This window comes from Psittacula echo, assembly GCF_963264785.1.
Source record: "Psittacula echo genome assembly, chromosome: 13".
Taxonomy (NCBI): Eukaryota; Metazoa; Chordata; class Aves; order Psittaciformes; family Psittacidae; genus Psittacula; species Psittacula echo.
This window is the reverse complement of record NC_137749.1, coordinates 11,004,099-11,029,334: the sequence shown is the minus strand read 5'-3', so window position 1 is coordinate 11,029,334 and position 25,236 is coordinate 11,004,099. Positions and strand designations below refer to the sequence as shown.

General features: G+C 49.1%; 2 protein-coding genes across 26 annotated transcripts in view; one reads left to right on the top strand and one right to left on the bottom strand.

Annotated features, from left to right (window-relative positions):
* The first annotated feature begins 1,496 nt into the window (after positions 1-1,496).
* Positions 1,497-16,439, top strand: ACADS (acyl-CoA dehydrogenase short chain). 2 transcript variants are annotated; one of them, XM_080628971.1, is made up of 13 exons: positions 1,497-1,727; positions 2,295-2,408; positions 2,962-3,073; positions 3,303-3,475; positions 9,113-9,276; positions 11,010-11,159; positions 11,342-11,453; positions 11,853-12,004; positions 12,274-12,444; positions 13,613-13,750; positions 14,033-14,128; positions 14,396-14,452; positions 15,103-16,439. In XM_080628971.1, the coding sequence occupies exons 1-13, from the start codon at positions 1,523-1,525 to the stop codon at positions 15,253-15,255; spliced, it is 1,797 nt and encodes a 598-aa protein (XP_080485097.1). In that variant the 5' UTR covers positions 1,497-1,522; the 3' UTR covers positions 15,256-16,439. The 2 variants fall into 2 exon arrangements, with proteins under 2 accessions (XP_080485097.1, XP_080485096.1); XM_080628970.1 differs by lacking the exons at positions 1,497-1,727; positions 2,295-2,408; positions 2,962-3,073; positions 3,303-3,475 and adding an exon at positions 8,697-8,750.
* SPPL3 (signal peptide peptidase like 3) overlaps positions 16,330-25,236 on the bottom strand; it is a 64,211-nt gene continuing 55,304 nt past the window's right edge. For 2 of the 24 annotated variants that reach the window (XM_080628972.1, XM_080628988.1), the window contains exons 8-12: positions 24,658-24,821; positions 23,315-23,514; positions 22,225-22,334; positions 20,083-21,506; positions 16,330-18,990 (exon numbers count right to left, since the gene is read on the bottom strand). In XM_080628972.1, the coding sequence (XP_080485098.1) occupies positions 21,435-21,506; positions 22,225-22,334; positions 23,315-23,514; positions 24,658-24,821 (546 nt within the window). In that variant the 3' untranslated portion in view covers positions 16,330-18,990; positions 20,083-21,434. The remainder of the gene's footprint in view (positions 18,991-20,082; positions 21,507-22,224; positions 22,335-23,314; positions 23,515-24,657; positions 24,822-25,236) is intronic. The other 22 variants (XM_080628985.1, XM_080628979.1, XM_080628980.1 and 19 more) reach the window with 22 other exon arrangements.

Here is a 25,236-nt window from a genome sequence, read left to right as displayed (position 1 = left end):
AGTGCGCTAAAGGAGAATAAACAGAGTTATATTGTCACTTGGGTGAGCTGGTTCCTCTTTTCCAGTGCTGGGGACAGCGGGAGACTGGTTGCACTGCAAAGCGAGATGCAGTTTAACATCCCAACGCTCCTGCTTGCCCAGAGCTGCTGCCAGTGGTTTTGGGGGATTAAGTGCAAGCTGGGTGACTCTTAAGAGCATTGATGTGGACCCTGTGCTTCCTGCTTCGGTCAGGAGATGTACCAGAGATGTAATCTGCTTTCTGAGGTTTGTGCAAGATGCCCCATTTTCAGCTTGAAGCTGCGTCAGAGGCAGTGGGAAGGGGCTGGAGCAGTCAGAAAGCAGCATCTTCTTCCTCTAGGTGCCTGATCGCAGGGGACAAAGGACCCTGGCCCTCTGCAGAGCAGCTGCTCTGGGTCTTTGGTCTGTGCTTCCTAGGGCGCAGGGTGGAGGGACATCGAGGAGGATTTGGGAACAGGCTTGTTTGAAATGGCATTTGGCTGGCAATAGAGGCGGGTGCTGCTTACAAGTAGCAGCAGCAAACGTCACTAACCACTGCTCTGAATCTGTTTCCAGTCATCTTGAGCGCGTTGACTGGAGTCTGAAAAGAGGATGCAGATGTTTCTTGTTCTTCTGCAGTTCCCTGAAGGGCTGGAGATGACTGCAGCTCTTAAGTGCCTTGGGCAGCCTGGCTGCTCCTTTCTGGGGAAGAAAGGCATCCTTTCCTCAGTGTGGTGCTCCTGTGAGTGATTCCAGGTGGCACATCACCATCCCTCTGGCCAGGCATAGGAGACTCCTCCACCATCTTCCACTGTCCCCGCTGTGTGCTTAGGGGGTGCACGAAGTCGGGGTGGCAGTGGCGCAGCTTGGGGCTGGCTGACCCAGGGAGGGCCTGACAGGGCCCTGGCACTCCATGGGTGACCTTCCTTGGGGCACACGGGTCTGCCCCTTCCCGGGTCTGGGTCCCAGCTCACTGGGGACAGGCATTGGGGTGTCCCCAGGCCAGCAGTGGTGTGTGTGCTCCAGGGCATCCCCTTGCTGACACGGCTGCTTGCCAAGCAGTGCTTCCCATCGTTCCCTGGCAAGACCGGGGCTCTCTGGGGGACGCCCGCCCTCTGTAATTACCCCTGCGGGATCCAGACCGTGATTTAATTAACACAGGAGCCGCTGTGGGGCTCTGCCGGGCGGGGGTCTCCTCCCTGCTCCACGGCTGGCAAACAGGAGCGGGCCGGGGACAGCGAGAGGGGCGCTGCTGGCCCCGGGGGTGTTTTCGGTTGTGTTTTGTGCTTCCTTGGGTAACCCGCAGCCTGTCCCGCTGCGGTCCCCCCGGAGGAGCTGCCCGCGAGGTGTGTGCTCAGTGCGGGGCCCTGCGGGCGGCGGGTCCCCCCCCCCGGCCGTGCTTAGCTTCGGAGGCCCGCTCCCGTTGCTAGGCAGCGCCCGTGCCCTCTGACCCGCCGCGGGCACGCCCCTCGCTCCCATAGCTACCGAGGGAGGCGGCGGCCATCTTGGCGGCGGCGGCGGCGCGATGAGCGGCTCGAAGGCGAGGGCGGCGGCGGCGGCGGGGCCGGAAAAGAAGCCGCCGCCGGGGTCCGCGGGTCCGCTCAGCCGCCTGAGGGGAAGGCGCGGCTCGGGAGACGCGGCGCCGCGGCCGCCATGGACTGAGTCCGAGCTGCTGGCCCTGGAGACCGTGCGGCCCGAGCACGTCCTGGGGCTGTGCCGGGTGACGGAGAGTGAGTGCGGGGCTGGGCCCAGGGAGGGGGAGCGGGAGTTCGGGCCGGCAGCGCTCGGCCGGGCCCCGGCTGGCCCCGCGGTTCCAGGCGGACACCGCCCGGCGCCGCCCCATCAGCCCCCCTCGGCCGCGGCGGAGGGTGCCGCGAGGCCGGGCTGTGGGCTCCTGTGGTGGAGAGAAAGACCCGGGAGCGGCGGGGCTCGGGCGGCCCGGGGCGGTGCTGCCGGCCCGTGTGCTGGCGTGGGGAGCGGCGAGTGCTGGTGCAGCGCGGTGAGCTCCTGCCTCAGCTTTGTTACAGCTCTCGGAAAGTTCGGTGTTCGAGTCAGGGGTTTGGGGATGTCGTTTCACTCTGGGCTGCTGCTCTCTGCTTTTCCGTCCCGATCCCTTCCCTTTCTCAGTCCGTTACCCGGTACCTAATGTCCTTTCTTGCATCCATTTTGGTCAGCTTTCATGAAGCTTCTGCAAAACAACTTGCAGTACACATCTTAACGGGCTGGGCTAACAAATCCTTTTGGTAATTTCTCGGATATCTTTTGAAGCGTTACAACACGTTTTCTTTCGTTTCTAGATTATTTATGCAAACCTGAAGACAACATTTACAACATTGACTTCACCAGGTTTAAGATCCGGGACCTTGAAACGGGAACAGTGTTGTTTGAAATTGCAAAGCCATCTGCTTCAGGTATGTCATGCTACCACTGCAGGGAGGCTAGAGACACTTGTGGAGCTGAGAAGTTGCAAGGCAGGACCCATGCAAATGAAGCAGAAAGATCCTTCAATGTGTCCTGGTGATAATTTCCTTTTCTTTAAGCACAGCACTGGGTTTACTACTGTAAGTATAGCAGCTGAGTTTGCTTCTGCTTTTAGCATGGCATTGAGTTTACTTCTGCAGTGTGAAGCATTTACTATGAGATGGGGCAGTACTATCAACTGTAGATCTTCCCTTGTTGGCTGGTTATGGTACAGAGCTCCTTTGATGTGCTTTCTCAGTTGCGAGGAGGGCTATCCTGTGAGATGAAGGGTGGTTTCAGCTCCAAAGCCATCATGGCTGCACTAACTGTCACAGCAGATCTTTTCTTTATTACTTAGTGCCAGTATGAGTCTCACACCAATTGTTAAATGTGTCTTCATTCAGTGCCTCAGTAATAGCCAGCTTGTCCTGTTACACCCACTAGCCAGCATCACCTTATGCGTCCGCTGTTAGCAGGGTAACTCTGAGCTGGTGCATTTTCCAGAGCAAGATGAGGAGGATGAAGATGACAGCAGTGAACTGGATGCCAGCGCAGGCCGCTTTGTTCGTTACCAGTTCACCCCAGCGTTTCTTCGCCTTCGGACTGTTGGTGCAACGTGAGTATGAGTTCATAGTAAGAAGGGAGAATCAGGTGTTTACAGAGTGTCACTTGACAGTTTATAACAAAACTGAGTCAAAGACTAGAGAGAAAGCCCATCTGACACTACAATGTCTCTCTGGAATGGTCTGTTGGATTCTTGTGTAGCCTCTGTCCAAGGCTCTGTTCTTCCCAGTAGGAAGAGAAGTAAGTCATCTTGGCTGTTTTTTGCTACTTTTTGCATACAGAGTGGAATTCACAGTGGGGGAAAAACCAGTGTCAAACTTTCGAATGATTGAGAGACATTACTTCCGAGATCGCTTGCTGAAGAACTTTGATTTTGATTTTGGCTTCTGCATCCCCAGTAGCAGGAACACATGTGAACACATTTATGAATTCCCTCAGCTCTCAGAAGATCTCAGTAAGTATCTCCTTTCCCACACCCAGTTGTGTTTTGTGTGTGTGTGCATATGCTCATTTTCTCCCTGTCTGTGTTTGTGAAAGAAATGACTGGGATGTGTGGGACAGGAATAGATACAGCTTCCTGGCTTAAGCTGTGTGTAATCTTGACTAGATTACAGATTTGTGCTACAAAGTCTCCTTCTTTGAAAATGTAAGCCTAAGACAATGTCAAGTCACAGGCACAAGAACTGATCAGAGTCAGAGGGTTGATGTGCCTGGTGCATAGCTGTAACCCAGAAGGTAAGACAATGAAAAAGGGTTGTCTTAGTAGCCACACATCTGTTTTCAGTACTTACTTGTTAGGGCTTGAGTCTTCTTTGGAACAGAGCTGGTTCTTTCCAGAGAGGTGTGTTTTTGAGCCTACCAGGATCTCTGCAAATACACACTGTGCAGGGTATATTTGACCTCAGGGGGTGAATAGAGCAGGAGCACGTGGGGCCTTGTGTGGGTGTCTTAGTGCAGGAGGAGACGCAGAGTTTGTACCTGCCTGTGTACAAATGGGAGGGCCACCACTCTTTTGTTGCGATTGCTACATCTGCTTTGCTGCTGTGCTCCGCTGGTGGCTCTGACAGTTTCTATAAGGTCTTCTTGTGTGAGATTACTTGATCCCGCTTTGTTTGCTTTGACAGCACTTGTCTTGTGAATAGAAGAATAGAAAGGGCAGGCCAGAGCTTTTGAAGTGTGCTCAGAGGAGCAGTTTGCTTCTCTTACTTGGGCAGGGCAGAGCATCAGCCTGGTAAATCCAGCAGGGTGGCAGAGTCCTTTTTACTCTGGCTTTGTGCTGTCCGGTGGAGTGTGGCAGGCATGTGAATGTAACGGAGCTTTCTCTTTCAGTCCGGCTGATGGTTGAAAACCCGTACGAGACTCGCTCAGACAGCTTTTACTTTGTGGACAACAAGTTGATTATGCACAACAAGGCCGACTATGCTTACAATGGAGGACAGTAATTGTTCCATGTCCACGGGATGCTGTGATGGTGTGACCCGTTCCAGATGTCCAGGAGTGGACTGGAGTTGCTGTCTAGTGCAACAAGGCTTCTTGCCAAACCTTTTCTCCTTGCGTGAGGCTGAAAACATGAAACGAAGGCAACAGCTCATAAAAGTAAAGGAAACCTCCCCGCAATGTCAAACGAAGACAACAGCTCATGAAAGGAAACCTCCCTGTAACCTCTATATGTCTGGCACTCAGTGTATCCTGCCTCTCAATCTCTTTTTCTGGTTACCTTCTGGTACTTTGGTTAGGTCATGGATCAGAGGCACTGTCACACAATTCTTGTTACAGTCTTTCTAGTGAGGTTGTGCTATTAGTGCTTTTGATGTTTCACATGCTGGGTGATTTACTCTTTCAAGAGGTCAGATTGTTTGGGTAAGCTATTTCTTAACAGGAAAATTTTACCCCTTCAAGTAGCCAGTGATGCCTGAAGAGCAGATCTTTCCTTCAGTTGGATCGATCATCTCATTAGTGCACAATGGTTTCATTTGTAGCATGGCTGACATTGCTTTTAGGTTGCATCCCAGTTTCCAGTGGGAAAGGTAAAATAAGAGACTAACTCAGCCTCTAAACAGTGCAGGAATCTTCCTTCTGCCTCCGGGAGCCTGAGCTGCTCATGAGAATAGATTAATCTGTCTTGCCAGATATTTCACTAGAGATATGAGATAGGAAGGGAAAGGGGGACTTTATCCAGGTTGGCCATCAGGTCAGTCTAATAGCATTTCTGTCTGAACCCTTCTGTGCAAATTGTTGTGTTTTGGAGCTCAGGGGTCAGCCTTAGAGCTGAAGTTAATCTCACCTATATTTACCATTTCTCCTGCTTCCCTTTGTGTAGGGATTTTGGCTTTTGCTACAGAATGTATTGCTTTTTAGATTGACAGCACATTGTCAGTCTAGGTGAGGGGGAGGGGAGGTGTCAGTCTAGGGGGCTTAGAGGAAAAAGGGAGAATGTGGAAAATCACTTGAAAAATGTGTAGGAAGCAGTGTTTCCTGAGCTTCAATCTCTATGCTTTTAAACCTGAATGATCTGTTAGAGGTGCTGGTAGGAGACAGGGTGGCATTACCAGCTCATCTGCTTTGTTTTGATTGAGGTATTAGCAGCTAAAAGCTGCTTGGGTCAGATCTCAGTGTTGTGGAGTGGCATTCTCACCAAGTGAGAATTGACATGGTTCTCTTTTTAGTTGTTTGAGTTCCCATCCCTGCTTTGCCTGCTTAGCTGCTGAGTTGTGGTTTAGGAAGTTCTTCTGCCAAGGTAGTTACTGCCAGAGCAGAGTGTGTATTTCACAGCTGTGTTTGGGATCTGGTGATAGGGAATAGCAGTGGGAAGGGGAGACCTGCTCCTGACCATGCAAAATCTCAGCTAACAAGACCCTTTTCTGCTTGTTTTGCTGCTCTCTGGACTGGCACTTTTCCTGTCCCCTCGCTGGGCTGGTCAGTTGTGTCTCTTGTATGAGGGCATTTGGTCGTGTCTAGAGTAGAGGCATTTACCTAGTACCAGTTCCATTTGTTCCTTGAGAGAGTTGAAACCTAACTCCCGGGTGGATACTGTTGGTTACCTGTTGTGTTAAGTAAGATTCAGTGTAGTTTATGTTTTAGCAGGATCAAGTGGGTTGGACATCACAGCCTGAAGCCTGTTAATGCATAGAAAGCAGTAGCAAACTACTGCCTTTACCTGGCAGATTAATGATGCTAACTTTGGTGGAGAAGATCAGATGGCATCAGGGTAAGCAGTAAGAGTGTGTGGGGTGGCAGCCAGGAAAGAATCTCCAGCTCTTGGAAAGATACTTAATTATGATTAACCACAACAAATGGATGTGCTGGGTGGAGCACTAATCCCGAGCAACCACAACAAATGTCTTGGGAATGCGGAAGGACAAGGTCTGCGTGGTGGAAAGATGAACAGTTCTGCTACCATCAGTCCCCTCCAGTATTTCCAAAGCCACTTAGGCAATCTTTTAGTTATTCCAGAATTGGTTAAAGCTGCTTGTAAGGTGGAGCTTGAGATGCCTCTTGCAGTGGTTGTCTTCAAAAGGCCTTGTACTAGTGAGGTAGGGAATGTTTGCTGGAAGCTATTTGTGACAAGGCAGAACTGCCTGGAAGTGTGTTTTCCATCCTGAAGTGTTCCGAGATGCTCAGGATAGTTTCTGATGAGCCTGTGCTAGTTAGTCCCTGGGAAATTGTAGCATACTGAGCTGAATTTGGATGTAGTATAAATCCAGGTGCCTTTAAATGTTACTTTTATCACACTTTCTGTATGAAGCAACCGCTTGCTTTTCTTGTGACGATTCCCATCTGTTTTCTGTGTCACTGCGTGAAGGTTCTTAAAAGGAAGATGACGGTTGCCAGAGTGAGCAGTAGAAGTGCGGAAGAATCCCAACATGTGTGAGCTGCCTTTAGTGGTCGGGGCGCAGCGCCGGAGGGGCCGGGTGTTGGTCGGGCTGTGGGTGCCATCTAGCTGCTGCTAACAGAACGCCACGGACAGCGGGAGAGCGCTCTGCCAAGTGTTTGATGCTTTTAGGAACGTGGATTCCTGTCTTTAGTCGTTACCTCCCAGCAGTGAGGAGGAAAAAGCCTTGAAGCAGTTGCTTTTCCGTTGGTGCATGTATGAGCTATGCAGCAATAAGATAAGGAAAACTGGAGGAAAATTGGAAGATGTGCAGGCAGCAGCACCCCCCCTTAGTTTACAGTGGGATTTGTTTGCCAAATTAGAAGGTCTTTACTCCTGCAAGAGAAGTAAAGGAGGGTAACCCAGCACTGAAAAAGTTGATTGTGATCCAAAAGGTCAGGGATCTTTTAAACTTTTAAACTTTTTAAACTTTTTAAGTGGTCCCCGCTTCATCTGTTTCCCTAAGGTAACTTTCCTCTTGGATGCTTTCTATAAAATGTCTTCTCTTTGTGGCAGGAATTGATGTCTTTGGAAAGCACATTTAACAGAGCATCTTCCTTCTGGATTGTGTGCTCTGATGCCTTACTGGTGGTCAAAGCTACTTATGTCAGTGAGCTAGGAAGAAATTCCAAAGGGATTTCACCCGTGTCAGGTGGATGGTCTGTCCTAAGCCAGGTTCTGTAGGCAGAGGAGGTGTTTTCAGTGTCAGCTGAAGTTTGAGCAACAGAAAAGGTATCTGTGCAGACAGCTTCTCTTGGGCTGTGTGCTGAGTTGGAAAGAGAAGAGCTTTGGGATCAGACTGTGTTCTGTCCTAACAAAAAAGGGACCAAACCCACGCACTCATGCTAAATCTTTCCAGTATTTGTCCTTTTACTATTGGACCTCTTTTTTTCCATTTTTGAGGCGAGTGCTTAGGATCCATGCAAGCAGACTTCCGGGACAGCTATTTTCATGATTGACTGAGTCCATCTTGCACCTTGTGAAGGAAGGTCATCTCTTGTATGGACTGGGTACTGCTGTCCTTGTCCTCTGGTTTTGGTAGGAAAAGCCTTCCTTTGTGTGTTCCTTGGGATTTTCAATGTTTCCTGCTGCAGAGAAGCAGCAGCTTCCTCTGTGGTGCTTGAGGGTGTTTATTCCACTTCTCTGAGGGCTTGGGAATAATAAACCAAGTGTTTAAAAGTCAGAGATGAATGAGGAAGGTGGTGGTGGTGAGTTACCATGTTTGGACCATTCTTCAACTTCTCAGCTCTGTGTTTCATTCCATCCTCTTCAGCTGGTTCCTAGCGTTTGTCTTCAGCCCTGCTGTCCTCTCACATTGTGCTACCCAGCCTTGTGCTACTCCTCGGACTCAAACACTGCCATCTCCCTCTTGGCTTGACAACAAGGACAAAGCCAAGGGCTGCGCTGCCTGCTGGAGCCATCACCTCTTCCTCTGCAGCAAAGGACGAAACGAACACCAGCAAACACCGTCTCTGTCTGCCTGGATCTCAGTGCTGTTACAGGACACGTATTTGTCTCTCACAGTGTGGCCTTCGGGCTGCTGGCGCGTCGACCTCCTCCGTGCTGTCCCCTCTGTGGCCTTTCCTGGGCGGAGGCCGCGGTGCCGGGGCCGTGCCGGCCGTGCCCCTCAGGGTGACGACGTATTTGTATAAAGGTTATTTTGTCACGGTAATAAATGAACCTCCGTTTTCGCACCAACGTGGCCGGCTTTGGGCGGGGGGAGAGGGCTGGAGGTGTTGCGCCGCCAGTGGGCGCTGCCCTCGGAGGCTGGCGCGTGCGCGCTGCTCGCGCTGCCTCAGGCGAGGGGAGGCGGACATGGCGACGGCGGTGCTGGCCCGTGGCTGCGGCGCGCTCCGGGGTGAGGCCGCTAGGACCGGGGTCGGCAGCGGCACCGCTCCGCCGCGGCTGCTCGGGGAGCGGCGGGACACGCCACCGGGGTGGGGAGGGGGCCGCGGCCTGCGCGCGGGGAGACGCCCCGCTGCCCTTCAGGGCCTGAGGCGGGTTCCCTCAGCCGCGCTTCTGCTGAAGGCCCTGGCCCGCTGTGCCCCTGCTGAAGGCCCGGATCGTGAGGCCCCGGTGCTGCGGGGAGGGGGGGAAAGCCTCGCTCCGGGGAGGCCCCCGGCCACGTTGCGGGAGTCCCGCCTGGGGCCGGGCCCTCCTGGGTCGTGTTCATCCTCCTGCCCAAGGAAACAACGGCCTGTAATGCCTCGTTCCTTCCAGCGCTGGCCTTCGGGTGCCTCCGCCGGCTGCACACGGTGTACCAGACAGTGGAGCTGCCGGAGACCCACGAGATGCTGCGTCAGACATGCCGGGACTTCGCAGAGAAGGAGCTGATGCCGGTTGCAGCACAGCTGGACAAGGAGCACCGCTTCCCGGCCGAGCAGGTGTGTGCCGGGATGAGGGCATGGGGGAGCGGGCGGGCGCGGTCAGAGCCGGGCTTCCCTCGGCTGCTGGGGCCGTCCGGGCCCCAAGCAAAATGTACGTCAAACTCTGCCGTAGTAGAAGATTGAAGTTTAGACCAGCTTGTGGGAGAATCTTTGAGTGTGGAGAATGTAATGCCCACTGCGGAGCATTCTGAGCTCTTTACCTGCACTTGTGTTTCTCTGTATCCAGCTTTAGTACCACTGAATTTTCAGTTCTGTTACTGACTTACCTGTGGGCTGATATACAACCGACTTACAAAATCAATGAGATACCTTTACAGACTACACATAACCATAAAAATGGTTTATAGTGAGGAAGTCTAGAGGACTTGAGTCCATTTCAGATGGTGAAAGGAGGTGAGCAGAGCATAGTAGGTGCATGTTCGTCATGCTTTGGGGCTGTGGAGAAGTTGAGATTGCAGTCAAACCTGAAATTTCCCTTATGGAAAGCCGTACAGACAGAGCAACATGTTCTGTGCTGTGTTGAGCAGATTAACTCACCTGGTTTGTTGCAATGAAATGCTAAGCTCCGGAAAAATAGTTACGTTAGCAGAAGGCTCCAAGCAAGCACAGTCAGGCATGTGGAGTTTTGTCATACACCCTGCTTGCTGTTAAGGAGTAAGGAAGATGAGAGCCAGTGAAGGCAGACTCACTCTAAAGAAGAAAATGCTTTCCTCTTCACTGTTACCTGAGAATTTTACATTAGATTTTAAGTCATCTTACTTGAATGTGTAGGGGAGAATTCTAAATGTAAACAGTATTTATTAAAGCAACATTATCATACTTGTTGTTGTCTGTTGTTCGGTCTCTGGATTTGATGTGAGGGTCTAGTGTTTTGGGTACCTGTACAGGACAGAAATACTTGTTTAAAAGTTCCCCTTGGTTCCCCTTCAAGCAAGCAAGCAAGCAAGCAAGGCTGGTAACGTACACATTGCTGCAGCACTGAAAGCTTGACATCAAGTATAAAACCAGAAGAATTATAAGTGAACATCTTATCAAGCATAAAAACAGAGGAAAGCTTTTTGTTACTCTTGTCTGCTGCCAAATATTAACAAGAGACCTAGAGTGAGACAGTCAGTGCTCTGAAGAGCTTACAGTTAAGAAGTCAGCGTCCAGCTGAGGAACTTGGAGTGGAATAACTTGGAATGTAATGAACTATTCTGTGGGAAGCCAGACCTGACTTTAATGGGACTGAGAAAATCACCTTCTTGCAAAGTGTTCTGTGGGTCACTCATTCTGTAAAATTCTTTCTTTGTGCAGCCCTAGGCTGAAGCTCAGCAGATTCACAGGTAAAGTTCTAACGATTTTTACCAGCTAGATTTCTTATTGAGAGCTTCCCACTGACAGGACACATGCAAAGGGAAAAGCTTTGGTGGGATGCTGAGGAATACTGGTGGGGTTGTATATCCTTATTTTACCTTCAGAAGGCTCCTCCTTCCCCGTATTGAAGAGAGCTCTTTAAATAAGGAAGAGCTTTATCTTAAGCCACAGTGACTGTGTACAGCTTGTTGAAATCATCAGGGCCTGGGGACACTTACCAGTTTGTGCAGTCAGATTCCCAATTCACCAGGAGTTGTCTGCATCTTCTCTGTGTGTAGCCCTGCTATGACCTGTCTTTTCTTCCGTGTGTCTGTGTGTATTTGCTAGAACACTGGTGGTGCACAGGATCTTACTTCTCTGTTCCTTACATGCAGGTGAAGAAGATGGGTGGCTTAGGGCTGCTGGCTATGGACGTGCCAGAGGAGTACAAAGGAGCTGGCCTCGACTACCTGGCCTATTCCATTGCCGTGGAGGAGATCAGTAGGGGCTGTGCCTCCACCGGTGTTATTGTCAGCGTCAATAACGTGAGTGTCTCAGGTTGTGTTTGAGGGACAGGTGTGGAACTGAGGGCTGGTGGCAGCAGTTTCTGGAGAGGGGTATATGTGAGAAATGGGGTTTGTTCCCATGGTTGAAGAGCACTTGGACATCAGGGAGTTAATGGATTGTTTCTGTGCCTTCTAGAGGCATTAACTCTGGATGCTTGAAGTCCTTGTATTTAGGGCCGATACTCAAGTTTGGCACCGAAGAACAGAAGCACAAGTGGATTGCTCCCTTCACTGGAGGAGAGAAAGTTGGATGTTTTGCCCTTAGTGAACCAGGTGATATGGCTGTTACTGTTCCTTTTGCAAGACAGCATACATAGGGTAGCTGCTTTCCTCAGTCAGGTTTGGGATGGATTTTAGGTGTGTGAAATTGTAACAGTTTGCAGAAGGGTGGTTTGTAACAATTCTCTTTAAAGGAAGTCCTGCTGCCCAAGGTATTAACTGCCATCCCCATGGTCCATGCTCGAAATTTTCATCCCCTCTGTGTGAGCAAAGCTTTGGAGATGGACATATCTTAGACATGTGTGCCTTTCCCTTTCTGGTTTGGGTCCTGGGGAGGGACAGTGGTGACACCACCGGTTACAGGACTTGCTGTGAGCTGACAGAATGCAGGCAGGGGGTGAGTTTGTGCCCCAGGCTGCCTCTGATGGCCTCATTTGCTGGTGCCTTGCTCAGGGAACGGCAGTGATGCGGGTGCAGCATCCACGGTGGCACATCTGGATGGGGACGAGTGGGTTCTGAATGGCACCAAGGCCTGGATCACCAACGCCTGGGACGCCTCAGCCACTGTGGTGTTTGCTACTACAGATAAATCCCTGAAGCACAAGGTGCGTTCATTTGGGTCAGTCAGCAAGAAGGGGTGGGAGTAAAGGAGTGGTGTAGGAGAAGCACTTTGAAAAGGTTCTGGGGACTATTTAGAGCTGTGCAGGCACTGAGCGGAGGGGCTGATGTGCACTGGCTTTGTTGTGTCTTAACTTTCCCTCCCTTCTGTTAACCCAGAGATGTGGCTTCTGTCACAAATGTTTGGAGGAAGCCTGTTGACAGCCAGGTAAATGGGAAGTTGGCACCATTCCTAAGAGTTTGGATCTTGTTGCAGGGCATTAGTGCGTTCCTGGTTCCCATGCCAACTGCCGGGCTCTCACTGGGGAAGAAGGAAGACAAGCTAGGAATTCGTGCCTCTTCCACTGCGAACCTGATCTTTGAAGACTGTCGGATACCGAAGGCCAACCTACTAGGACAGCTGGGAATGGGCTTCAAAATTGCCATGGTAAGAGATGGATCGGGGTGAGCTGTGGTTGTGGACATCTGTAGTTCTAAAGCTTATCATTTCCAAAACCATTTTTAGGCTTAAGATGGCTTTGGTGGGCACCACTAGCATAAGCTGTTCTGTGTAACACTGAGCAGTTGACCCCCTCTTGCCAACATGGGAAATCATTCACAGGGCTGATGAATTGTAGTTTGCCATAGATCCTTGACATCACTTTTATTGTAGATAAATGCAGCAGTTCTCAGATGAAGAAATGCTCACGCTGCTGAGCTGGTGTGTCAGCAGCTGTGATGAGTTTTTAATTTTTCTCCTTTCCCAACCCCTCTATTCCTCCAGTTTCTACCTGTAGATAAAGGGAAACATGGCATTTTCTCTTAAATACTGTGGCAGAGGAAAAGCTGTCCTGGAGGGCCAGGACAACCTCTGGGTTGTTTGTAACTGTGAATGAACTCTGAGTTACAACTTGTGCAACTTCTGAGGAGGAGTCAGGGTGCTGTGGGACAGAGCATTCCTTGCAGTGCTGCACTACCCCATGGAGATGTTTGTTGCTTCTGTGGGGGCAAAACACTGTTGGTTGTTCTGGCTTTTGCAAGAGCTGAGCTCCCTGGAGCACAGCCCATTTATTCCACTGCGTCCAGACTATGAAGATTAAACCGCTTCTCACTGTGCTGTAAATTCTTCCTGTGCAGGGAAGCAGTTAAAGCCTGGTGGGCAAGGTGACCTGTAAATAACAGGTCATGTTATTTAAGCAGTGCTTCAGGGTGTGCCCTAATGAGCAAAGATGAGAACTGAGCAGGTGTTTTTGATTTTCAGTTTTAGTGGCAGTGCCATCAGGTGTGCAGTGAGCCAGGGTCTGTCTCAAGGGCTCCACAAAGCACATGTTCTCCTTGTGCTCTTTTCTTTTTTTTTTCTACTCCTCATTTTTTTCCCCCCTCAGCTGATGAGAAGCAAAACCTCTCCTTTGTGCTTTCTTTCCTGCACCCCTGGCTTCCTTGCAGTGTCCAGCACGTTTTATAGCTCTCTAGTCCTACACAACCAGGAATATTCTGAATCAAGGCAGTCTCTGACCAGAGGATACTAAAGCTTCCCAGCAAGATCAGAAATGCAAGTGTAAGTGTAATGCAAGTCATAAAAGTATGACTTACTTAACATTTTGTGTCTTTCCCAGCAAACTCTGGATGGAGGAAGGATTGGGATTGCCTCACAGGCTCTTGGAATAGCACAGGCAGCTCTGGACTGCGCTGTGGATTACGCTGAAAAGAGAATGGCTTTTGGGTCACCCATCACAAAGCTGCAGGCAGTGCAGGTATGATCCAGGCAGAAGGGACAGTGCCAGACATTGCTGGTGGTGCTGCAAAGTTCATGTGGGCTCTCGGCTGTGGTTTCAGGCCTGCAGCACACTTTGCACCGTTTGGGATAAACAGGGCAGTGATTTTTTTGTCTCAAACACCATTAAAACTGGTGGTTGGGATGGAGGTGCTCCTCTTCTAGCAATGCTGGCCTTGGCGGGGGGGGGGAGACTTCTGCTGTGTGTCCTTGTGCTGGCAAAAGGCTGCCATCTGAGCGCAGGTGGTGGTTGTTGTTGCAGTTCAAGCTCGCAGATATGGCTGTGGCATTGGAGGGTGCGCGCTTGCTGACCTGGAGAGCTGCGATGCTGAAGGACAATGGGAAGCCCTTCACAAAGGTATTTCCAGCCTGGCATTTCTCTCACGGTGACAGGGCAAGAAATCCACACTGTGCCCAGCACTGCTGTCAGGGTTTAACCCATCACCCTCTTGTTGTCTGCCCTCCGGCAGCTTGCTGAGTGCAGCCTGGTTTTAGCAGAGGGGAGAGGGGTCAGCACTGGCACCAGCAATCAGGCCTGGCTCTGCACAGTGGGTCTGTGAGTGTGCAAGTGAGATGTTCATTCCTGTGCTAGCTGCACCCTCAGTGATGTTTTCCTTTCTCAAAGGAAGCGGCAATGGCCAAACTGGCTGCATCAGAAGCTGCAACAGCCATCGCTCATCAGGTAACTACTTCAGCTGACATCTCTGATCTACAGCATGCTTCAGGGGGGTTTGTGTTATTGCACAGCAAGTGTCTGAGGAAAATAGGATAGAATTTACTAATTTACTTAAAAAAAAACCCCAACCAACCAAACCGGCTGCTGTGGCTGAAGCTGGTTAGCACAGGCCCCCTCCTGGGTTGTGGCAGAGGTGGGCAGGGATTTATGCTGGCTGGTGGCAGCTGTATTACTAAAGTGTTTTTATGCCTGCTGCTGTCCAGGGCAGTGTCAGTCTGAGCAGGATCAGCAATGTGTAAGAGCATGGGTGCACCAGTCAGGACTACACTAGTATGTTTGCAGCATAGTGAGCAAATGGAGCAGGACCTCTGGTGTCTGCATTTATTTAACCTTAACAAAAGTGCCTTAGCTGAACAAGGGTCACTAAGAGATACCTCTGAAGCAATTAATTCTCTGCCTGGGACATCAGCACTGCTCTTGCCTAGCTCAAATTCTGTTTATTCCTCCAATTGCAAATAGGCCGCAGTCAACCCCATGTGTTCTCCCTCCTTCCCGCAGTTATGCTTGCAGTGGGCTTAGCTGCCTTTAAGGTGTCTGTGTTGTGCAGCAAGCACATTCCTTGACTCTGCTCCCTAACCTGCTGCCTTTTGTTTTAGGCCATCCAGATCTTGGGTGGGATGGGCTACGTGACAGAGATGCCAGCAGAACGCCATTACCGCGATGCTCGTATCACAGAGATCTACGAGGGGACCAGTGAGATCCAAAGACTGGTGATAGCAGGTCAATTGCTGAAGGCCTATCGTGGCTGAAGAAGCCAACTCAAACAAGACACTGCCCCAGAGTGCTTCATAATAGTGCACAACAGAGATTGAGTCTTGGCCCTCTTGACTGAGGCTCAGGATGGAAGTTTTCCTCACCAATGAGTAACTGACCCTCCTCTTGTTAAAATGTGCTGATTCTTTGGACAACATGTGGTGCATGGAAGGCCATATCTAGGCTTGTAAGTGATGGCTGTGAGTGCAGGAGACAGCCTGGCCCTGTAGGGGAGCATACGTCTTTTCCTAAACTGGAGTGTTGTTTTGGCTTGATAGCAGCAAAATGACCTTACTGTTCAGTAGAGTCAGCAGCTGTCCTTGTGTGCTGCCCAGCTATGGCCTGGGAAGCAAATTGGCAGAAATTGGTCATTATGTGGTACTGTGTAACCAGTGCCAAAGTTAGAAACAGTGGGAGACCTGACCTTTGTGCTTGTCCTGGGTGGCAGGTCACACTGATCAGGCTTTAATGAGTATCGTGTGAGAGGAGCAGTGCTGAAGTGATGGTTGTAGCAGTGCTTTTCCCCACTTGCAGCAGGAGAGGAGCCAGATGAGAGGATGCAGGTCCTACCTCTCTATGGGCTCTGGTGGCTGCCTGTGTGTGTCAAAACAGGTCAGTAAAACCCCTCCATCCCGGCCAGTGGAGCCCAGCAGCCTGTTCTCTCAGCCGCTTATGGATGGAGGGGTAAAAGCTAAGGACAGAAAAGCTGCAATGCCCAGGACTGATTAAAAACCCATCAAACAGTAAAACCCCTCTGTTCCCAAAGCTGCTTTTACTGTAACAACTACTCCCAACAGGAAAGAAAGAGTGTAAAGTACAGTAATTGCCTTTAATCTCTACATGTGTTGGGCAATGAGGAGGAAATGAAGAGATGACACACAAAACCTTACCAGGAAGCTTTAGCAGTAGCACATATCCTCAGTCAGCTATCTTTGGCAAGATAATAACTTTTAGAAGATTCAGCAGCCAAAAGCTCAGCTCTAAACTCAGGAAAAGATGGAAAGGACTAAGACAACAACAGCCTGTGCAGTCTGCGTCCTTGTCCAAACAATGAGCACAGAAGTGGTAAATGCTTATTTTCCTATGGTGCCTTTATTTAGATCTGTGTGGACAGAAAACCAGCAGGATTCTATTGCACATAAGAGAACAGAGAAGACAAATAAAACCCGGTTTTAAAGGACCACCGGTCCCCACCCGCTCTTTTTTTATGTTAATGTGAATCCATTTGTAGTATTTTCTTCCAGTCACAAGACACAGGAGCATAACCCACCAGGACCTTCACGCACCAGCTCGACGATGCAGCGGGTGCTCACGAGGGCAGATGTCCCAGCAACACAAATAATACCTTTGCGGGTCGCTAGAGGGCAGCTGCATGTTGGGGTAGGCTTCAGGTCTTGCATTTCCCGTTGGAGCTCTCACAAACCTAAGGAGGAACAGAGCCAGGCAGTGCATTCAACAGGAGTATTTCTGCTGGAAAACCATTCTGATGTTTCTGAATGCACTGGAAATTATGGAGGGCTTCTAGGAGTGAGATGTTTCAGTGCTGTCCTGATTCCAGCCCTTATCACCACTTTGATGATTGCTGACGGCTTGTTTCTGTGATTGTGTAGGAGGAAGTGATATTGTTTTACACTTACCTCTCCTTGCAGCCACTCAGTAGGAACAGGTACTGTAGGGGCTGCTTGCTGCAAGGAAGGGAGGACTTGAGGAGCACAGAGTTACTGTTCAGTGCTCACCTGCAATGACCCCACATGCTGAGGTCCAGCTCCATCCCCAATGACCCAGTGCGGTGTCACGCTGGGGCCCTGCCTGTTCCACTACTTCCGCTTGTCTCATCTAGCTGCTTCCCTGAGCTTTGCTTCACTGCACTGCCCACGCTCAGGCTGCTCCCTCTCAATGTCACACCTTCATTTACCATCTCCAAGTGATCGCAGCTTCTCCAGAGCAGAGTGAAATTGCCCCGTACATGCACCATGGCTGACCTGAGGGGAAGAACAGTGCTGAGCACCCCAGCTGACAGAGGACACTCCTGAAGAGCCTACAGCCTTGACTCACCAAATCCATTGTGGATCTTCTGCAGGGAGTATGGGGAGCACCACCTCGTAATGGAGTGTTCCTGGGGAGCCCTGCTGCTGCGACTGTGGGCTGTGATGCATGTGGCTCCTCAGGGCTGTTCCAGAAGAGAACTGCTGAAAGTGCAAAACACAAACAAGTTTTGCAGCATTAAACAGGGAGCCCTTGCTGCGAGCCACCCCCAGACAGCACTAACCCAGCAGGGCGTGGGTAGGGCCAGGCCTCCCTCTGAGGAAAGGCTTTGGTTACAGGTGGAGCCAACACTGCAGTTGGGGCACCCAGATGGGAGAGTCGGGTCATGCCTAAATGAGAAAGAGGAGAGGGGGAGGAGGTGAGCCACAGCCACACTTTCCAAGGACATCGTGGGGTTTGCCTCACAGTGCTGTACGTGTACATGAAGCTGGTTATGAGACAGAAGGAAGCAGGGAGATCCCTAACTGGAATCCTTTCTTCGGAAACAGCAGTGAGGAGTTACTCCCCTCACCCACCTTAAATTTGATGTATTTTATATCACATCTAAAGCTCACAGTCTCTTCATGTGAGTTCTCAACAGACTAAAGGAATAGAGCAGCTGTTCTGGGCTGTCACAATTAAATACAGGTGAGAAATTAAATACACAATTAAATACCCACACACTCTTCGTGGGGAGCAGAGATGTGAGCCATGTCCTTGGCCTGTCGCCGACCAAGAACATGGAGCTGCCTGGAGTCTGGATCCCCTTCTGAAGCATCTGCCTTCCTCAGAGCGTGGCAGGACAGGGCTCACCTTGCTGTTCCAAGTCATTTGAGGGGGGGAGGAAGAGAGGGAGAACCAAACAGAAGCACAGTTTCAGCATTCCAGGGTTAGGCAGGGTACAAAATACGAGCAGCTTGCGTTTCCTTCACCCACAGTGGTTGGGCAGACAACCCCAGGTAATTTCTGACTCATTTTTGCACAATTAAGTGGGACCTTAGGGAAATTTCAAAATACCAGCAGTAAAATTTCTAAGCTGTTCCCAAAGATGCAGCAGAAAAATCAGCTCCAGAACTGTAACAGGTTTGTGTATCCCCCTTCTAGTCTGTGGCCTGGCAATTTCGCTGTGAACACGCTCTAGTCTATCACCTTCTTGCCAGTGTCCTTTTCCCTTCCTACGAGAAGGCTGATGTTAGTCAAACAGTTATTAACTATGTGCTCTGATAGCTGTCCAGAGGAAGGGCAGGTACAGGCTCACTGCAGGACTGGGCCAAGTAGTTTGTTACAGAGTTCAATGGAATGTTAGACCAAGAAGGCATGTACAGAGCTGACAGGGAGCTGACATGGTCCCACCTGGCCTCCACAATCCAAAGGACCCAAAGCAGCCTCTGCAGCTTCATCTTCAAGCTGGGAAGATGCAGCTTTGGCCAGACCGGAGAAACAAGGACAAAGGTGCACCTGCGCAGAGAGGGCCCAGCACCTGAGGTAGGAATCTCTGTAATCCCCCTGTGCGATGCTGGGGTTGTTCTAGAGAGGAGAGCTGTGGGACAAAGCTCTGACTGGCTCAGGAACCATGGGAGAATGCTGCTCCCTGTGCAGATGTGTTTGTATTTAGCATAGTTACACTTTGGTTAACCTCCGCAAAGCACCTCAGTTTCTTACCTTGGTGTGTGTCAGAAGGTCACTGTGCAGGAGGACAACACAGCCTAAAAGAAAGGCCAAGATTTTTCTGGTTAATTCTCAGTAATTAATTTTTATTAAATATTTGTCTATCAGCTCTTCTAGAACATTTTCCAGAATGGTTTTTAAGTGCAGAAAATCATTCATAGGCATTTTCGTGGCAGGGACTAAAAAATGCCCCTGCAAAATAGAGCAAGAGCCTTTATGGTCATTCCAAAGGCAGGAAGGAACTGCCTTGAAGCTGAAAGTACCTGTGGTGTGCAGTACTTTGGGACAGGTGGAAAGGCTGGGAAGATAAAGGAATAGCAAACTGCATCTAAAGGTGTTATTCCAGAACCTTAGGGGAGGGGGAGGAGGGAAATCCAGAGAAGTGTTTTATGTATTTCTCTGAATGCCCTCCTCAATGTTTTATTCCCCTTAAGTCTGAGGTGTGTAGCTGAGAACTGATGCCTTCTTTTTGTCCCAGGCTGGCTGCAGCTCCGGTCCTAATGCTTGCTATGAGCAGAAAAAGCAGATTTTTACTGAAAAGCTGTTTGCTTCCCAAAGAAGGGTCGGTTACCTGAGGGTGAGCACTGCGGCACTACAGGAAATGCTTCCAGCTCAGGGAAAGGTACAAATCAGGGAAAAGCCATTACTATAAATGAAGTGACCCCATCCTCCCTGCCACCCTGTGCCCCCACCCCTGCTACACCTCAGAGCCCCCCCCCAAATGGCTGTGCTCCTATTTTCTGTTCCTTTAGATGTTTCAGGTGTTTCAGAGGTCCCTTCCACCAGCTCCGAGCCCATCAGCCTGTGCCTGAGAACACAGGAATGTGTCCACGAACAGCAGTTCACACACGTGGCTGGACCCAGATTCCTACTGTGCTAAATGGGCTCTTCCCACAGCCGCTGACAGAGCAGAAAGGAACACACGTCTCACAGAAGCTGCCTTACCTGAGGTAACAAAACCAGACCCCAGCTCGCTGTTGGGTCACATTCACACTTAGAACACTCCTGGTTTCCTTCCGGTCAACTCATGGTTACCAGCATCTATCAAACTAAGACCAGCTCTGAGCTTTCAGGAGAGCTCCCCAAACCCCAACTGCCAGAGTATTGTAAAGGAAAAAGGTGGTAGTTACCTGAGGGAAGGCCTTCGGTCTGGCGCAGCACAGCTGGAACGGCTGGGTTAAAAAACACAATGAAAACCTCCCCATTTGAGCAGGCTACAGGTACAAAGCAGCCAGCACACAAACTCCACCAGGCACACCAGTAAAGGACAGTTTGCTTTTTCTTTTTTTTTCCTTTTTTTTGGTGTTTCGGGGCAGGGCGGGTACAGCACGACTGAAACAAAATGCAAATACAAAGAAATAGAAAATAGAAAAGATGTATTTACAAGTGATACATTACTAGGATCAGAAAGCACAAAGACGATTGCTGCTATAATACATGCACTGGGGCGGGAGGGAGCTACTAAAAACCTGCACGGGGTTGGTGGCAGAAACAGAAAAATGGCAAAAGAAAACAAAAGGAAAAAACCACCCCCCTCCCCCCCAACAGGGCTGGGTTTGAAAGTTTTGCGTCCCTGGTTTGCTACATTGATCAAAATCAAATATCCCCTGAAGTCCATGAGTACAACCGGTACAACTACTACACTTGGTTTGGAACTGCAGGTTCAGTGGTAGGGAGGGGGGGAACAGCAGCTCATTGTAGATCCATAGACAAGAAAGCCAGAGTAAACTGCTCTACATGCTAAAAATTACAGCAAGCCCCTGTCTGCTACATAGCATGATCTTAGCAGGTTTTCCTTTTTATTTATTCATATATATATCTATATGTGTGTATATATATATGTATAAAAATCGTGCCCTTTTTCACTGCAAACATGACATCTGGGTGGAAATGTAACTTGTTACAACAAATTTTTATATGTATACTGCAAGAAGTCACTCCATGTCTGTGGATTTAATAAGTAACCTCACACCACAGGAAATATTTAATAGAGCAAAAAAATCCAATATGGTGACAGAAGAGTTTCTGTCTCAGTTCTTTTCAAACCCAAAGTCCAGCAGGAAACTGGTCCCAGTGTCCACGAGGGGTTCTCTGAAGAAGCTTCAGTTGCATCACTGTGGTTTCTTTTAGTGTTCACAAGTTTTTGAACGACTTCAAGCCGTTTTCAGTTTCAAGTCTGTCTCTTCCTCTCTCACAAAGGTAATAGTCTGGTACTAATCCATCCGAGTGAGGAAAAGAGGAAAGTGGCTGCAGTTGCACAAAGGGTCCCCAGGTCCACAGCTGCAAGGAGCCACGGAGCCACACGGAGCTCCAGGAGCTTTGCTTTTTTCTTTTCCTCCTTTTAATACAAAGTCCTTTCATACAAGTCCCATAAGTGGTACCTTCCCAAGCACCAGCCAGTCCAGCTTTAGGAGACTACAAAGCCACGAGTTAAAGTGAAAAGGACCAAGGCAGAAGTTCAGGTCACTTCCTATCCGTTCCATCATACTTCCAGGAAACGGGAGCTGCTGGACTTGGAGTGGAAAGGCTCAGACCACATGCGACGTAGATCACCCTGGGCAGGAAAACAGCACAAGAACCATGCCCTCAGAAATGCTGACGTCCACTGAGAATTCACATTTTTAAATGCATGCAATTGCAGGCATGTCTTGAAGCAAATCTGTCCTTCACATGGTTTGCAAGTTATAACAAAGACAGGAAAAAATCAACCCCCTTCCCTGTCAGGCCAAATTGTCTCATTTTGGTGCCAGGTCTACCCAAAACAGGTTTCTGATGGGAAGGAAATACTTATGCAGGTGGAAATTTCTGCCCTTTCTTGTGCTCTGCAGCGCAGTTGCTGTGTTCCAGCAACTGCCCTGGGACAGGAAAGGCTCCATGTTAAAATCCCAGCTCTTAACAAGCAACTGGGAAGAGGTAAAGGAGGCTCTGCCTCTGATCTCTGCTGGACCTTTGTGCGTGTGTTCTCTCATGATCAGCCAGGCAAGGACAAATTCACTTACTTAATTAAAACAGCGCTTACTCCTTCACAGTATAGTCTATAATTACTGCTACTTTATCTACGTAAATCATCTTCTAGTTCAGGAACTCATCTCTCAGTTCCTCAGTCCTCCAAAACAAAGATTCAACCCAGCAGTGGTGGGACCTGAGGTCTGGGCCAGGGCTGTTAAGGACACGCATCACCCTCATGAGAGCCGCTGCCACATGCAAGAACACGGAACCTGTTTCCAGCTGCCCCCAGAGCTTCCTGCTGCAAGTGCATAATCCTGTCTTACCTTTAAATAGGCCATGGTGAGGAGCGGCAATAAAGTGAAAGGTACCAAATAGAGGAGGGCAGGCTGGGCTGCCCGATGAATACGAGAAGCTACTGTTGCCGTTAATAGACCTGTAACAGAAAAAAGGGGCTGTGTTTTTACAGGTTACATGTGGATGTTCTCACCAGTTCAGCCGCACGTGGCTCCCTTCCTGCCATTTCCACAGAAAGCCTGTGGAAAAGTTACTTCCCTGTGCTTCATCTTCCCTGAATACAATTGAAACAAACCAAACAGTCGAGTTCCTCTGTTTTACCATTAGCTGGTGTCGAACCACTTGCTCCAGTTGTGAAGCTCAAAGATTAAGCTAAGAATAACTTGGACAAGATGCAACAAAAGGCAAAGGGGAGGAAGGTGCAGGCACGCTACCTCCTGAGACCGTCAGTCTGAGGACCCTCGCCTGAGACGAAGGGCTGGATGCACCAGGAATTATTTTCCTGGATACTTGCCAAAATGCAGGGAGAAAGATGAGGTGGGGGAGGAGGAAGGCTACTGGTAGGAAATAATCTTTCCTTTTCATCCTTGGAAGGGCTGCAGGATATCAGGATACGCACACACATGTCCTACCATAGGGAAAAACCCATTTTATGTTAGGGAGGAGAGGGATGGCTGTAGCAAATCACAAACAGAATTCCAGTTGTGATTAGTTACCGTTTTCTGTATGTACTAAACCAATACAGGATCATAAACGTTAGCAGTAAAACACAAAAATGCAGGATTTACCTAGATGTACCCCTGCACAGCATAATCCATCCAGAAACTCCTATATCGTACGAGCTATGGCACCTTCTATGCTAGTAAAGCAAAGTATCAAAAATACACTGATAATCTCTTCCACTCTCTAAATAAAATCCAACAAACCCCGTAAGACTGTAGAAGGGTTTTTCTCCCTAGAGCAGGCCAATCAAACGCAAAGAGAGGAGGATTAAAAAAGAACACAGCCAAGTGTTCCCTCAAAGCCTCTTTACACTTGCTTTCATCATCTTTTAAACCTACTACAATAACCCCACTTCCTGCTCACTAAGCAGCTACCCATATTAACCCAAGTACTCACCTACAAAATAGCCAATAAGTGTGCAGTGGAAGTAAGAGACCTTCTGCATACGGCCAGAGATGTTCCCTGGTCCTGGGGCACCACAGGAATCGCTGTTGGCTTGCTTCTTGTAGTTATCGTAACGCAGGACAAAGCAGAGCAGAAGACCTGGCATCACAATATCGCCGATCCCCAGCATGGAGAAGTGGCTGCCTGTGGAACTAGACAGCAACTGGAAGTGGGTTCATGCCCAGAACACGAGGGGATAAGCTCCAGACTCCTCCATGTTGGTTCTGAGATTCATCTTGCACAAACTGCTGTGTAGTAGACACTAAATGCTGGCTACTGGAGATCTTTCCCTTGGTGATGTTGCCACCACCTCAGCTCAGTTTTAATCATACTCATTCTGACAGTAATGACATGTTGCTCCAAACCAGCTTATTTCTACCAGCAATGCTTAAGCTGCTCTTAAATCACTCAATGAAACAGATCCATCAACTCAGTATTTCATTCATCTCAAGCATTGCTGACCATTTACCACGCTGTATAGTACTGACACACGCTGCACCTTCATTCCTGTGCACGCAGATCACCTCTAATACAAGGCAGTAAGTCAATTTATGGAATTCTGAGATCTTCAGCCTCATTCAGATAAAACACACAGAAAACTACACTCTCATGAGACTCCCACAAAAGGGCCAATTGTTAAGTAGCTTAAGAACTAAAATTGCCCATTTTTCATGAAAATGGGGCCAGATTAAGTTCCCACAGAGTTGACAAAAAGAATTCTGAGAAAACACTGCAGAGAATCAGCTCTTGATGTCTGTAATTTCAGCACCCAGTATCTAAAGCAACAAGAGTAAATTCACCAACATAACGTATGTGTAACTGCTGGTGCACTGGAGCTTACTTACTGCTCATCGGGCCCAGGCACATCTGATTAAAAACCCCAGACATCACAGAACCCCTGCGGAAGAGAGATGGGGAATGATCTCCCTCCAACGCACACCTAACCCGGTAAAGCTGTTCCTGCTTAGAACAGCCTCTAACTCCCTTCCTAATCACTTGCAGTTATGCAGTGATCAGGACTATTTCGATGTTGCAACAAACCTTGGGTCTGTAGAACTCACATGTACATCAAAAGGTGCATCCTGTTCTGAACAGGCCACTTTTTAACCTAATGAGGATCATGGCTGTGTGCTGTGAGTCCACCCCTTACTATTAGTTCTATACCTTTTTGTCATGAAGAGGGAGTGACTGAACAGGGAACTAAACTGGTATTTTCCAATAGAATCGGCACTACTACAAAGTAGGGGAAGGAAAACTTTTCCTACATAATATAGTAAAAGAACTGCTGATTTTACCTTGGAAATACAAGTTTACCAGGCAGGGACAGACGGGGAACATCTCTACCCACATTTGGTCCCAGGTGAAGCTTCCGGGATAAAACATCCAGGGGATTATCAGCTGGTTGTGTGGCCACTTTCACCATCACGTTGCTGTTGAAGATGTAGGCAGAAAAAAAGACCTACAGAGCAAGGAAATGGTCAGAAATTACACACCACAATCACAGCCACTGAAGGCTGCGTGTCGTTTTGCCTTGCTTATTCAAGAAAAGAAAGGATATTGTCCAGATTTCCATATACATACACTGTATATGAGATAATGAAAAGCCTATGTATTTAAAAAGCTCATAATCTTCTTTACACCATTAATCCTCAACAATAACTGCAATATACTTTCTGATACCAAGATGATATTGATCAATATCTTGAGATCCTTTGGCAAAGGATCTATCCAGACTACAAGCAGGTAGTCCAGGACTAGAGAGGCAGGTAACAGCATACTGATAATACAAGAAAGCCTGAAAGCAGAGAAGAGGTCAGTGCAGTCGATGCTCCCTCAGACACAGAATGATGCAACACTTGTTTCAGGCAGGCCCT

Coding starts and splice junctions, on each gene's coding strand:
- ACADS (XM_080628971.1), top strand. CDS start 1,523: ATGAGCGGCTCGAAGGCGAGGGCGGCGGCGGCGGCGGGGCCGGAAAAG. Junction 1,728..2,294: donor GCTGTGCCGGGTGACGGAGA/GTGAGTGCGGGG, acceptor TTTCGTTTCTAG/ATTATTTATGCAAACCTGAA. Junction 3,074..3,302: donor CTTCGGACTGTTGGTGCAAC/GTGAGTATGAGT, acceptor TTTTGCATACAG/AGTGGAATTCACAGTGGGGG.